At 45.8% G+C, this 14,089-nt stretch overlaps 1 protein-coding gene across 13 annotated transcripts in view; it reads right to left on the bottom strand.

The window, feature by feature from the left end:
• LOC144035039 (ELKS/Rab6-interacting/CAST family member 1-like) overlaps positions 1-14,089 on the bottom strand; it is an 88,197-nt gene that overhangs the window by 7,097 nt on the left and 67,011 nt on the right. For 9 of the 13 annotated variants that reach the window (XM_077544353.1, XM_077544356.1, XM_077544354.1 and 6 more), the window contains 3 exons: positions 9,456-9,603; positions 4,363-4,470; positions 468-656 (listed from right to left, as the gene is read on the bottom strand). In XM_077544353.1, coding sequence (XP_077400479.1) covers positions 468-656; positions 4,363-4,470; positions 9,456-9,603 — 445 coding nt within the window. Of the gene's footprint in view, positions 1-467; positions 657-4,184; positions 4,265-4,362; positions 4,471-9,455; positions 9,604-14,089 lie in introns of those variants that run through there. The other 4 variants (XR_013288351.1, XR_013288352.1, XR_013288353.1 and 1 more) reach the window with 1 other exon arrangement.

Here is a 14,089-nt window from a genome sequence, read left to right as displayed (position 1 = left end):
CTTGTCGCCAGGTGACCCGCTGGCGTAAATCTCTTCAATAAAGTCAAAGGAGGCGCCAGGAGCATGCGAGGGTGTGCCCTTCGCCCGCCCACACACACGCACACACACACACACACGCAAACACACACACACACACACACAGATGGTATTTGCAGCGGGATTTTATAGTGCAGCAATGTAGCATTTTTTGGAGCGTGCGGTTTCTGAGTTCACTTGAAACTCCTCAAATGAGCTTGTGAATGTGACCATCGTTCCACTAAGCGATTATTTCGACACTCCCAGAATGAAATCATTGGCTCAAAAATGTCCTCCAAATATAAATCCGTCTTGCGCCGAGTCGCTAACGAAGGTCCAAACGAGCCCTTGAGCAACATTTGCGGCAGCATTTAAAGTGTCGCGGAATGGAAACAAACGGAGGCGAGCGCATCGGCGGGTTCTTTTCCGAGCGCGGCGCCGGCCGGTCGCACCTGTTCCTGCGTCATGCCGTGGAGTTGCGCGCGCCAGGAAGCGGCGGAGTCGGCGCGCCGATAGGCGGGCGGCGGGGCCAAGTCTCGCAGTATGACGGGGTCTCGCTCCTGACACAGCGAGGTCAGGTGACTGATGTACAGCTTCAGCTTGCTGCGGTTCTGGTCCAGATCCAGGAGAGGAGAGAGAATCTGAGGAAAGAAGGGGACATTTGAGGGAAATGTTTGCGATTGGGATGGGTGAGGGGGGGGGGGGCACAATGAGATCATTTTTTCAAAATGGTTCCGCTCTTAAAGCGTTAAGCAAAGAAGCTAGCAAAAGACTTCTCGTAGCTCCCCTGTTGCTTGTCTTTGTTGTTGGCACGATGTCGTCCGATTAGCGTAAAACGTTTACACGACATTTTTACAGTTATGAGAAGTCCGTAAAAGCAAGACTACAACTGCCATCCCTTTGCTTGCTTTATTATTGTGTCCCGTAAAAGGTTTAAGATACGAACGACAGTTGTGGCCGCGACTGGGACGGCAAAACAACTCGGCTGATGTGATTCGTTGAATAACGTGAACAATTCCATCAAAACAAAAATTCATATGGATGAAGCAGTGATGAGCCAGGAAGGAACGAGACAAAGACAAAATGTCTGAAATGTGACGTCATACTCGCATAATTACGACGGTGTTTTAGGGCCACGTATAATTTTTTTTTTTAGAGAAAACCAAAAGAGCTCTCCGTCATTCACTTGCATTGACCTAAAAGTATGCTAGCTTCCCATTGGTCGGTGCTAGTCAGCTGATCAGGAAGTGTTGGCGCTCTCGCTGCCGCGTGCGACGAGAAAAAGTTTCAATTGAGAACCAACCAAGACGCACATTAGACTTTAGCTACGTTACGTGTATTTCTCTTAAGTTCAGAGTTGTTTTCTCGCAAAGTTTTTTTCTCGGAATGTTGCCCCCACCCTTTAAAAAAATATATTTATACACGGGCCCTAATTATGCCGTCATACTTAATAGAATAGAAATAGAAATAATGAACACATTCTGAACACAAAGCTAGTTGGCAGCCGCTCACCTGAGCTCACAACAGACAAATCTGACACCCACGGCACTCACCAGTCCACATTTTCAAGCCGCATCAACTTAAAATCACATTAATGCTGAATGTGAATTAGGGCAAAAATACATTTTTCATTCAATGACTTAATCGATAATTTAAAAAAATAATTGCTTGCTAAAGCTCTTGAGAAATGATTCACTGCGTAATTTAATACCGAACAAATTAAACTCCTCGTAAAATGTGTGCTTGCTTTCTGTCAAGCAAAAAAAAGGGGAAAGTATTTCCGTATCTCCAAATGGAAGCTGACGGGAAATCAAAGTCGCTGTCACTTCCCATTCCGAGTCGGCGTCTCGTTTAGCGACCGACAGCCAATCGGGCGCGAGCGGGATCTTTGGCGTGTAAAAGCCGCCTTCGCCCCGTTCACGAGCACGTCGCCGTTTAGCGAGCTGCATAATCAAGCATGCGCGGACAGAAAATACAATCGTCAAGAGTCATTACGAGCGCTATGAATAGAAACCCGACAGCCAATTAAAGTCCATTAGGAAAGAAAGGCGGCGTGTTTCCCTCAAAGGGAGCGAGAAGGACGAACCCGAGCGCGACCGGAGCTCACGGTTTGTCATACAACCGAATCGCGCCGCTTATAAGCAACAGCTGTTCTCACACTTTGTGCTTTGTTCAGGACACACAAAAAAAAAAAAGCTTTAAAAATGACTGTCGACGCTTTCCAGGTCTGCAGCCGATCAAATAATTCACAAGAAACGGGAAACAGGCAGAAAGAACGGGAGGAAATTGGGCATTAGCGGCTCCGGGTTTGAACGCAGGTGCTCGTTTTGCTTCGCCGGACTTCAAATGGGTTGCTTTTTATTCAAGGCTAGCCAACAGATGATATATATTCTATAGATTTCTATCTATACAGTAGCGCGGGTGTGTTTCGCTTTTGCACGGCAAAACGAGCCGAACGTTTAACGAGCTCGCCGTGCTAGCAAACGAGCGCGTTACGGCGCTATGAAAGCATCTCGGAGGAGAAATAATTCCGCGGCGCCGCGCGCGAGTGTCAGATGTGCGTGTGCGTGTTGCTTTTTATTAGCCTCCCATGTAGGCCGACCGCACCCTGACCGCGAAGTCAAACAACCCCAAAGAGAAACATTTCGTTCACCGACTGCCCGGATAACAACAACTAAGGTCACGTTATTTATTTACTTTTTATGATTTATGGCGCAATTGTTGTTGTTGTTGTTGTTGTTTCGAGCCACGCGTGACCGGATGTCGCGAAGATACTAAAAGTGTTGGAGTCATTTGATTAAAAACAAGCGCATGAGGTCGTCTCACATTGGACTATTTTAGGGGGCGAAAACATTTCCATGCTTGTCTTTCTCCGGCGACGCATCAAGTCGTCGCAACGACCATTAAAAATGCTAAAAGCCATAAAGACGTCCCGGACAAAGATGCGGGCGCGAACGCGGGCTGTAATGCGCTACGGCAAATTAGCTGCCGCCAAACAGCGAGAGGAGAACGCGCGCGCGCGCGCAGCCGACGCAGGCCCGAAAGGAGGGACGCGTTCGTTGACGCCTTCGTTCAACGTTGACGTGCTCATCAACAGGATTGCACCAAATTGGGAGAAAAGTAGCGATGCAAAAATACTAAACTTTTGTTTCTCTCTCTGATTCTGTATGCGGCGATGCGAGACAAGCAAAAAACCAGAAATGTCACTTTTCGTTTCATTGTGTTGCGTTTGTTTTTAAATATAGATTTTTTTAAGACACACTTTGAAAATGAAAGTGATTGAGTTTTTTTTTTTTTTCTGTACAAGATTATAAAACGTATTACGATTGGGCATTGACATTTGGATTCATTTTGTTTTTATTATTTCGTGTTTATTATTCAGTTCAGTCAACAAATATGGGATTTATTCAGATAGCGTGACTCTCAAAATTAGGGATACTTTTTTCAAGGTATCGGTTGGAGATAAACCAAAATGGTTTTGCAGGGCCGATACCGATTATTAGTCGTCAAGGAGGCCAATAACCGATATTTGGAGCCAATATTAATTTTCAGTAAAAAGAAGGGGAATTTTTTTTTTTTTTTAAATACAAATGCCAATCTTGACTTAGTTGTAATGTCTTAAAGTGTGTTTATTGAACCATTTTTCAGACTTTTCAAACAAACTGCAGAAGTGTTTATTTTAATTGTATTTTATTTTTTAGGCATCCTTGTCAATTTCTACCAAAATGTTCCGGGAGCTCCCAAGGTTATCGTGATCCGCATCAAGCGGTTCTCAAATTGACGTATTGGGCCTGAAAGCAGCGGCGCCGTGCGGCGCTCGTAGAGAAGGCCAAGAACCATTTTCCCAAATGTTCCTCCATCTTATCGCCACAAACACATGACAGGCAGCCAGCAACTGAAAAATGTTCAAAAAGTGGGAAATAACAAACAAATGAAGTGAATTAAGGACACGCAGACATCAACAAAACCCTGCGGGGACGATTCATGACTGGACAGACGACAAAATTGAACCGAAAAGAAATGAGGCTTCAAACGGAGCACAATTCACCACAACGGGGCAACGCAAAACGTCGCCGGGCGCCATGCGAGGGGGCCAAAACGTCGATCGAGCAACGGACAGATGAGGAGCGCCACAAAAAACGTCGCCGGACGGCAAAGACGATGCTCACCCTTGTGTACAAAACGGCGAGAGAAAGAGAAAGAGGAGGACGCGTGGGACGCGCTAGGCCCAAATGCCCTCCTCGTCGTCCTGAAGCAGCATGTGGCGAGTCCGGAGAGAGCAGTGGGCGGGGTTAGTCGAAACAGGAAGTAACGAGACATCGGCTTGTGGTCGGAAAAAGGACTCACCTGATCCGGAGACGGCTTGTGGTTGTTGGGCAGGTCCGAGTTGGGGGACGACACCTTCGGGTGCTCGTCTTCGTAGTTGTCCGCCATCAGCTTCATCCTGTTTTGAGTCTGCGCGGGAAAAAAAAAAGAAGAAAAAAACGTTTCAATGTGACCTTCCAAAGTGATCCTGCAGCTCGGAAAGCTTTAAGACGCGCACGATGTCGATAATATGCGCGCATTGTCTTTTCCACTTTTTCCACTTCCTCTCGTCCTTCCTGAGTTGCTCTCATCACATCCCCTCCCCGAGCGGCCCTCTGCTGCCCCGTATCCTTTTTCAGCCCCCCCGCCTCTGTTTCCCAACTTATAGTTGTAAATCCAGCTTTACAGTAAGACCTTGGAGCAGCCACGGGGGGGGGGGGGGGGGGGTGTGAACTACATGGAAATAAATGCATGTCGCCAGTCTGTGCAATCGGAGCCATGACGACAACACAGGGGAATACATCGACTCATTCGCTCGCCGTTTTCAAGAGTTGACTTTCTTATCCCCCCTCCCAAAAAGTTTGCATCTAATTTGTATCTTTTTTTTAGTCATCAGCAGGAGAGCACGAGTCGGTCACACTAAAAATGCCGATTTCACGGAAAGCTTTTTGTCAAAACAAAACAAGCGGCAAAGTTGACTTTGAGAATAATATTTGTGGCACCTGAAACGAAGAAGAAACACCTTGACCCCCACGACCCCGAGTTCAAATGAAGTCTCACGCTGTACTGACTGAGGTCGCGGCGCTTCACTTTACAACGTCAAGTGTTTTTATTTTCTCATCTAAAACACATGATATCGTATTTCCACCTCATTTTGGGCCTCTTGGGCTTCTCACTCTTTTTTTTTTTTTTTTTTTGTATCTGTGACTCATTTACTGGCAGTCACTTATCCTGCTCCCCCCTCCCCTCATTTTCTCTTCTACACTTAATTGTCAGGGATGCAGACTCCACAATCACAGAAAAAAAAAAAACCCGACCTGATATACATGTGACGGCAAACAATAAAAGATAAGAAGCAGTGAAATGAGCCCCCCCCACCCCCGCCCACAAGTCTCTCGCACCCCTTCTGGCTTTTCCTTCTATCTTGGACGTCTTTTTAATTAGCGGCGATGCTGACCTCAGCTCTGCCTGCTCATTTAAAGCAAATGGAATCATCGCGGCATTATTTCATTCCTACAACCTCCCGTTTCTTTTCTCCCGCTTGCCGCCGCCATCCTTGACAACGGAGGGAAACAAATGAAGCGAGGTGAGGAAAAATGCCGAGTCATGATTATGGCGGGGGGTGAAAAAAAAAAAAAAAAAAAAAGGGACTCCACTATGATAACGCTCCGGGGAATTATTATAGATGAGATTATTGTGTCGTCGCCGTCTTGATAATCTACGCAATTATCGCTGAGTCATGCTTGGTTGAGGCGAATGAAAGACAAAAAGAGACGAAAGCTCCATTTCTGCTCGGCGTCGCGAGAAAACGCGTCGTCGTGATTGCCACAGTCTCCGTACGATAATACATTCGATTACAGCTGTATTTTTTTGCGCTTTGGTCCGGCAAGACGAGAGGACACAAAGGAAATATCAACAAATACAAGACTTTTACTGCGACCTTGAAAGAGCTTTTCTCATCTTTGTCCACGCAAATGACGGGGACGATCCGCGATTATGGCAGACCGGCCTTGACCGCGGAACGACGACGAAGGCCGCGCACAAATCGGCGAATCTCCACCACATGTGCTTCTTGCGCTGCAAAACGTGGCCGACTTTTGTTACGATAACCACAAAGTCGACATCAGAAAGCAGCATCAGCGCGTTCCACGTACGACTTTGAAAAATGATGTCATCACGGCGTTCCACAATCGGAATATCTTCCAACGTTGCCATTATTTGCTCCACTCTACCAACTCTTCTCGCTGCCTTCGTTTCCTCGCTCGTCCTGCTTTACAACTGCGCGGGCCGCTTCGTCCGCGGGGTGACAGTCGCGCGCACACGCGGAGTGCGGAGGGAACCGGCGGGAGCTAAAAATACGCTGCCGGAACGCGCCGCGCCGGCCGGCGCTCACACAAACATGCGCGGGCGGGAATACGGAGGAAGTCTCAGCTGTGATCCATCATGGGGGGACTGAAAATTACGATACCACAGAGGGAAAGACAGGCAGCGAGACGGAGCAGAAGGGGGGAGGACAGCAGGAGGGGGGGGGGGGGGAACAGGAGGAGAAGAAGAAAAAAAAACGCTCACAATCATTCCTTGAAAATAATACGTTATACGTGTGTGACCTCATTTGTCTCAACGGGACACATTTTTGGGAATAGGAGCAAAATGCAGCCGTTTTGATCAATCGTAGAAGGCGGCCATTTTGCCACGTGCTGTCGACTGAAGATGACATCACCGCTCATCCATTTTCTAAACTGAGCTGTTATTGGCTGTTACCTGAGCAAGTGTGATGTCATTGTGGCAAAATGGCCGCCCCCTGAGATGGACAAAAACGGCTGCATTTTGCTGCTTGACTCACATTCCACTAACACAATATTATTCACCAATATTTCGACTATTGGGGTTGCATAGAAGATATTATTGCCAAGAAATGTCTTTCTTGACAATAAACTTTCTCTTGAAGTGATCGAAATGGACAGAAAACGATTTTGTCACAAATATGCCTGATAAAAAGTTCAAGCATGCAAAACCGTCCTCTATGCTGTCATCACATCTCTTTGGAGTTTGGAGTCAACCAGCCCTCCCTCCAAAGGTCTTCAGTTGGTCCAAAACGCTCCATCTCGACTCTTAACTGCAACACGTGTTGAGTTCATTTTAAGATTTGGATTTTTTTTTTCTCTCTCTTTCTTTTGAGATCTTGAAATAGTCTCGCCCTTGCCTGCCTTCCGTCCTTGATGTGCTCCAGCCCGACATTTCTGCCGGGCGCAGGTCAGGTTATGGTCAATTTTGATTCATGCAACTCATTCATTTGTTTCAGATGTGGTTGCTTTTAAAGTCGTCTGTAAATAAAATGGAGGTTTGTGTCCGAATATGGAGTCTTACTTACGTACAGGGTGTCCCAAAAGTCCCAAAATTTCTGGTTTCCTTCAGACGGACGTGAGGCCGTCAGCATTTGCAAAATGGCCGCCTGGCAACTTTTTCTGCTCCAACGCATGTTTACATTTAGCAGGAAAATGCTTAGCGATTTTGCAATTGGTGAGACACCAGCAACAAAATGAAATGCTTACAAAATCGGCTTCTTCTTCTTCTTTTTTTTTTTTTTTTTCTCCTCACTGACGGCCTCAGTGACTTTTGGGACACGCTGTATGAAGTGCAAAATAATAAATAGATGGTAAGGCCTTGCCCCCAAATTTAGAGCGGGGAAGGTCAACTAGAGGCCTGACCACACATCTTCCAATCTTTCCAATAAAAACACGTTTTTCTTTGCTTGAGGTGTCTTGGGGATCAAACTGTAAAATGCATATTGGAGGTTTAGTTTGTTTTTGGTAGAATATTTTGGGTGTACAAAAAATGTTCCGTTTCTTCCCAATGTGCTTGAATGGCTGCTAATTATATGTGGATTTTGGTTATTCACGGGCTGGCTCGGCCGTTATCCAATGCAAATAGCGGGTTTCCACTGTTTATTAATAAGTTGTAATATCAGCATTCACCGCTAGGTGGCAGACATGGCTTCGTTGTACTTACAAAGGGTCTTATACTGACCGATGCTACAATGTGAGGAGGCCTGCTAGTTTTTCGCAAAGTTGGAATGACATGCAGGACACAAATAATAATAAGAAAAAAAAAAAAAGAAAAAAAGAAAAAAGCAGCAACTGATTTCTTGCACTTAACTTATCCACTCACAGCCATTTTGAAGCAACCCCCTTCGCTCCAGCAGTTTGACTGGATTTGGACTGATTTTGCAAGGCCCGCAGAATATTTTGTTCTCTTGCTACAAAAACATGGAAGCTACCAAAAGAAAGATTAAAAAAGTATATTTCTATCTATTTCCGTTTTAACAGGAATTAGCATTAGACTATAAGCTAAGTTTCATCATCGCTCACAAATCTATTTAGAATTGTGCGTAAATGAGCTGTTTTTCCCCAACATGGCCCTGGTTGATCTCTTTTGCACTGCTGCCACCTACTGGCCGTTTGTGTAATAACTATCATTTTTTCAACCCTTCTTTGCGGTTGAGAGGCCGCATCAAAGCCTTCTGTATACTTTAGCATTAAAAAAAAAACACATAAATACGTCTTTGGGAGACTTAAATAATTTAAAATAGAACATATGTATACGTTTTTGGGAGCAAATGAGTTAATGTTGGTTTTCTGTTCAGAAATTTTGTGCTGTCAACGAACGGTGATTTTAATGCAAGGGCACGCATGCACGCATTTTGTCCATATTTGACATTTTTGTCACACATCTGGTTAGGATGCACGTGACCCCCCCCCCCCCCCCCAGTAGCACTGATTTGTTGTCCTCGCCATCATTTACGTTGCCCATCCCTGATCTCCAGTACTGCAAACTCGCGACATGGACCAAAAAAAAAAAATGGCTCAAATTCCTGTCATTTGAATGCATGCCAATACTTTTGTCCATCAAATATCGATTGCTGGTGAGCCGTTTATCAGAATATCCTGGAGTGTGTGTTTAATCCACTGGAGCCCCGAGAAGCCGAATCCCGCGCGCGCTTGTGTGTGCGCGGAGCCGCAAAGACATTTTGTCATGTTTATTTCCTGCTTTTATTGCCAAGCGTGCGTTCAACTTTGTAAACATCCAGCAGCAGAGTGACGAGCGAGCGAGCGGGCGAGCGAGCGGCCTGTGTGCGAGCGCGAGGATTCTCCGGGCAGCCGCGGCGATAAATCAACAGCGACGGGTATGAAAGTGTCGTGAGATTTGTTAGTGCGGTGCAGGCGGGAGGGGCGGCGCGCTCCTAAATTTAGCCTCGGTGGTCGCAAGTTTGCAAACACATGCCGGGCTGGCGTTCTCGTTTGCTTTCTCGTCTGGCCCGGGACGCTTTTTCCGATCAAGTCCTCCATCTTTCCATTCTTGATGATTTGCCCGACGGCTTTGAAAGACCGCGGAGGAAGACCGCGGAGGAATCCCACCTGCTGCTTGAGCTCATGAACCAGGCCGTCCTTCTCCCGCTTCAGCGCGGCCACCTCGTCTTGGGTTTTCTTCTTCTTGGACGAGGAGAGCTCCAGCAGGGCGATGTTGGCGTCCTTCTCGCTGATGGCAGCCAGCAGCGCCTCCTGTCTGCAGACACAAACATTGCGCTTCAGAACACCTGGCGGAAGGAGTCCGTGTAATAGAAGGGACGTGTTGAAGGGGGTCCGACAAACTGGACTTGGCCAATGAGTCATCATTCAAATGGGCAAAGTCAGAGATGTTTTCCAAACGCAACCAAAGGCGTTCAAAACATATACGTTTGTTAAAGTGAGACATAAGACGACGTCGATAGGAAAAAAGTTTGGTAGCGCCGTCGACTGTTAATTGGCCCAAAACATCCAAAACATGCGCTGTCAACAAGTGAGGCAAACAAAGCTCAGCTTTGGTGATTACAGGCTTCGTTTTAACGGTTTCCTTTTTCTTTGTGTCCCCGCAACATATAAATCATACCGATTTGCAAGTATGAAGACAAAAGCCTCAAAGCGCAGACGTGCAATTATACGAATCCACCCACAACTCGCTCTTTGCCTCGTCTACAGTATTTCTTCGAAAAAATAAAATAAAATTTGTGTTCAATTTGGAAGACGCGCGCGTCGCTGCGGCAGCGCTGGAATGCGGCGACGAGAGCGTCTAAATGAAGACAGATGACACGTTTGGCCCGGGTGCGGGCCCACGGATTCTTGGGTCAACCCCGCTGGCCACACTGTCAGTGTCCCATCATGCATCTGTGCTGCGGCGCTCGTTCGTCGGACAGCAGCTGGACGCGCTTAAACCACGATTGATGGATTCGTCCCCCCCCGACGATTAGTTTGCTTTCCGTTTATGAAATTGTCAACTGTGGACGTATTGAGATGGCTCTTAAATTTGTGTGTACAGTAAAAGTCCCTAATGTGAAAAAAAGGACGGTAATTGATGCCGACCAAAAAGTTGATAATCGGCGATGCCAATAGTTTCAAGTGTAAATAAACTGTTTGTGTATGTGAGTGTGTACACGTTAGTGCTGGGCATCGATTCATTAAAAAAAAAAAAAAAAATCTAGATTCATCTCACTCTAATTCTGGAGTTAATCTATATTAATATACTTTGAAATCTTCTTTTTAAATTAAAATAGAGTAATTGTGTATATATATATATTAGAGCTGTCAAACGATTACATTTATTAGATTCAACATATTTTAGAATTTTGATTCACGATTAATCGCTTAATTAACTCTTTGACTGCCAAAAACGTTAAATAACGTTTAGTAAAATCCTATGGAGGAGTGCCAAAGACGTTAAAATACGTTTTTTCAAAACAGAGGTGAAACTAACCATTTTCTATTGTTGATTACTGAAAAACGGAATAAGGTAGAAACAAACTTTTTTTTCTGATGAAAGATGAGAGTCCAATCTTTCATTTGGTAGTATGTGTGTTTCCATAGTCCAAACACATAATTTTCTGTGGACCTTGAAAGATCAGTCAAAAATGCTTAAATCGGCTGGCACCCACGGCATCCCTTTTCTGAAAACGTCTGGCAGTCAAAGAGTTAAAAAGGCTTTTTTATCAACATTTTTTGCCCGCCAAATTTAATTATGTTATGTGTTAATTCTTTCAACATTTACCGTTATGAGGACATCTTCAACATTTTTGATCCACTGCACGCGCTCCTCCTCTTTTTCTAATCAGTTAATTACTTGCGTGATTAAAAAAAAAAAAAGACCCCAATAGTTTGACATGAACAAATAATCTGAATGTAATACGCAAACATTTATGACATGCTTTACTTCAATGCATGAAATGATGCTTTTCAAAATTATTATTATTATTGGGACGTGAGCTTCCTTCAAACAAACAGGACGTCCCATTTCAAACTCAATTTGAGTTTCCTGCCTGACCACAACACTTAAACCAGGGTGATAAAAACGATATTTATTCCCGATGTCGTCATGGTGGGCCTCTCGTCGTCTCTCTGTACGACGCACACGGACCTTTTTCAATTCTACGGATCCTCCATCGCTCGCCGCTTGTGCAGGAGACAAGAGGCATTCTTTCCGACGTTTGGCGCTCGTGCGCCATGATGTCATCGCGGCGGCGACAAGGCCGAGAGTAAGCAGAGGCGTACAAACGCGCCAGGCACCTGACCTCCGCCCCCATGCGCGCGCACGCACGCACGCAGGCACGCGCAGGCCCTTCTCTTCCCTAAAAGCACTTCAAGCCCCTCACTGTATCGGGGACGGCCAACGGTGACGGTTCGATCCCCAAACGTTTGCGCACGCGCCGCGGCGGCTCCCGGCGTGCGCGGCCTGATGTCCTCCGCAACCGCGCGCGCGTGCAATCAAGTTAGCGTTCGACGTCTGCCGTTTTGATAGCGAGCCTCCCCGCTGGGTTACTTTGCATTCGTGCGAGGATGCGTGCGCGTGCACGCGCTTGACGTTGTCCAGCCTCTGCAAGACAAACACGAGGTTCTGTTCACAATCATCCCGTCTCGCTCTCTGCGTCGGCCGCTATCAGGCGGCGCTCCGTTGTTTTGGAGGACACGCTTGCACCCGCTGCACCACTTGTAAGACGGTTTGCACTCTAAAAAGCCCCTGAAGGAATTTTTCGCTTTGCGTCCGCACGTGGCGGTCCCGCATGAGCGCCGATGTGGAATGAGAAGATCCGTTTCATCGTATGTTTAATAAACCAGTGATTAGCAACCAAAGTGTGCCACGGAAAATGATCCAATTTCCTTAAAAGGCCCATTAAGTGAAAATAAATGTCTTTGAAATTTGACACCGCCGGGAAGAGAAAAATCCACAAATATATAAAAGGACTTCAAAAGGTGAAAAGTTGTTTGCCGGATGTGATGAAATCTGTCAATCAAAAACATTACAGCGACCTGCAAAATGGATCCCACTTTGTCGAGCATCTTATGCTGGGACAACGAGGCGCTCTAAAGAGGCCATGGCTGTGTGGAGCCCGCGTCCACACATTTTTTTTCTTCTTTTCTCTCACTTTTCGGCTTCTATCATATGACATGCACGCACTTACTGCAAACGACGATGCTCTCTAGCATACTATGCCAAGCATTTTGGGGTTTTGGCCTTATAGCTAGCTCGCTAAATGTTTGCTGATAACCGCTGATGCAAATGAGGGGTACGTGAAATGGTAAATAAATACATAAATAAATGCCATATCTCACATATTGAGTACTAAATAGTTTTCAGCAATTCTCTTTAAAAATGTTTAGAAACACTTCTGAATTCACGGTTACAGGGTGTTTAAATGGTGTGAAAATGATTATTTACAATATTCCCATTTTATGTACGATTGTTCATCGATCTCAACCAAGTGATGTTTAATGACAGACGGAACAATTAAACAGCAGCTTTATTTTCAATGAAATGTTGAGAACATCAATTGAGGCCAGATTCTCATTATCTGAGCATAAAATACGCTACTTACTTTTGGGGAATATTTGTGTTTATGAGATTGATATAAATCAAAAATATATGACCTGGCTCAATAATCAATGTTGATTGACGGAAATCCAAACATTTTTACCACTTTTTGAAACAAACGACAAAAAAATACATTTAATTAAATCCCATCAAAAAGACATATTTGATAAAGTCCTCGTATTAAAATGAGCACCTCAAGTTTTGGTGTGTATTTTTAGATGGAGCTTTTTCCCCTGGAAGTTACGTTGGCTCGGCCGTCCTGTTTTGCTTGAAAATGAGCTTTATTGAGACTTCGCCGTCGCTGTAACCGATCAGCCCCGCGAGGACACCAAACAATAACAGAATTTTCACTTTCGCTCTCCAAAGTCCCGCACTTCAATAAAACAAGCTTGAGGGCGGCGGCGGGGGCGGGGATGCGGCGGCGAAGAACGCCGCGCCGGATAACGCAGCGCAGATGTGCGCTCCTGAAGGGTGCGACCACCTCGACGCAAGCTGAGGTCAGAGCAGCTGGTGGGGGGGGGGGGGTTGAAAGCGGGTGGGGTCGTCAGGAGGAGCGTCGCTCGCTTTGACGGGAAGCCTGATGACTTTGCAAGAGCACGGGCGAGGTCACAGGTGACGCGCGCGACCGGCGAGGTGTGTGCGTTTCATACCGCGGGCTCATAAAACACAACTTTAGTCAAAGTCAAAGTCAGCGCGGCGTTGTGGCGTCAGCGGCGGGCGAGAAATATGGAAGTTGGGGCGGAAAAAGGAAGAGAAGAGAAAGAAGCGAAGGCAACGAGATGCGGAACCCGCAGCTGGCCCGAAAAGAACAAATCCATACACACGCCTGAGCCGCCATCTTCTTTGTGCGCAAGGATTCGAATGAATCCCGAAATTCCTTCCAGGCATCATTCATGCCTCTAAATGGAAATACAGCGCATATAAAAAGTCTACACACCCCTGTTCAAATGCCAGGTTCTTGTGACTTAAAAAAGTAAGATCCGATAAATAATTTCGAAACGATAAACTTTTTGGGGGTTTAATCAGAAGCATTTGAAATGGTTGCAGGTGTGCTGACTCCCATTTAACTCTTTGACTGCCAAAAACGTTAAATAATGTTTCGTAAAATCCTATGGAAGAGTGCCAAAGACGTTAAAAGACGTTTTTTTTTTCA

The sequence above is a fragment of the Vanacampus margaritifer genome, chromosome 15, assembly GCF_051991255.1.
Source record: "Vanacampus margaritifer isolate UIUO_Vmar chromosome 15, RoL_Vmar_1.0, whole genome shotgun sequence".
Classification (NCBI taxonomy): domain Eukaryota; kingdom Metazoa; phylum Chordata; class Actinopteri; order Syngnathiformes; family Syngnathidae; genus Vanacampus; species Vanacampus margaritifer.
Note: the sequence above shows the minus strand (reverse complement) of the source record. Positions and strands in the feature narration are given on the sequence as shown.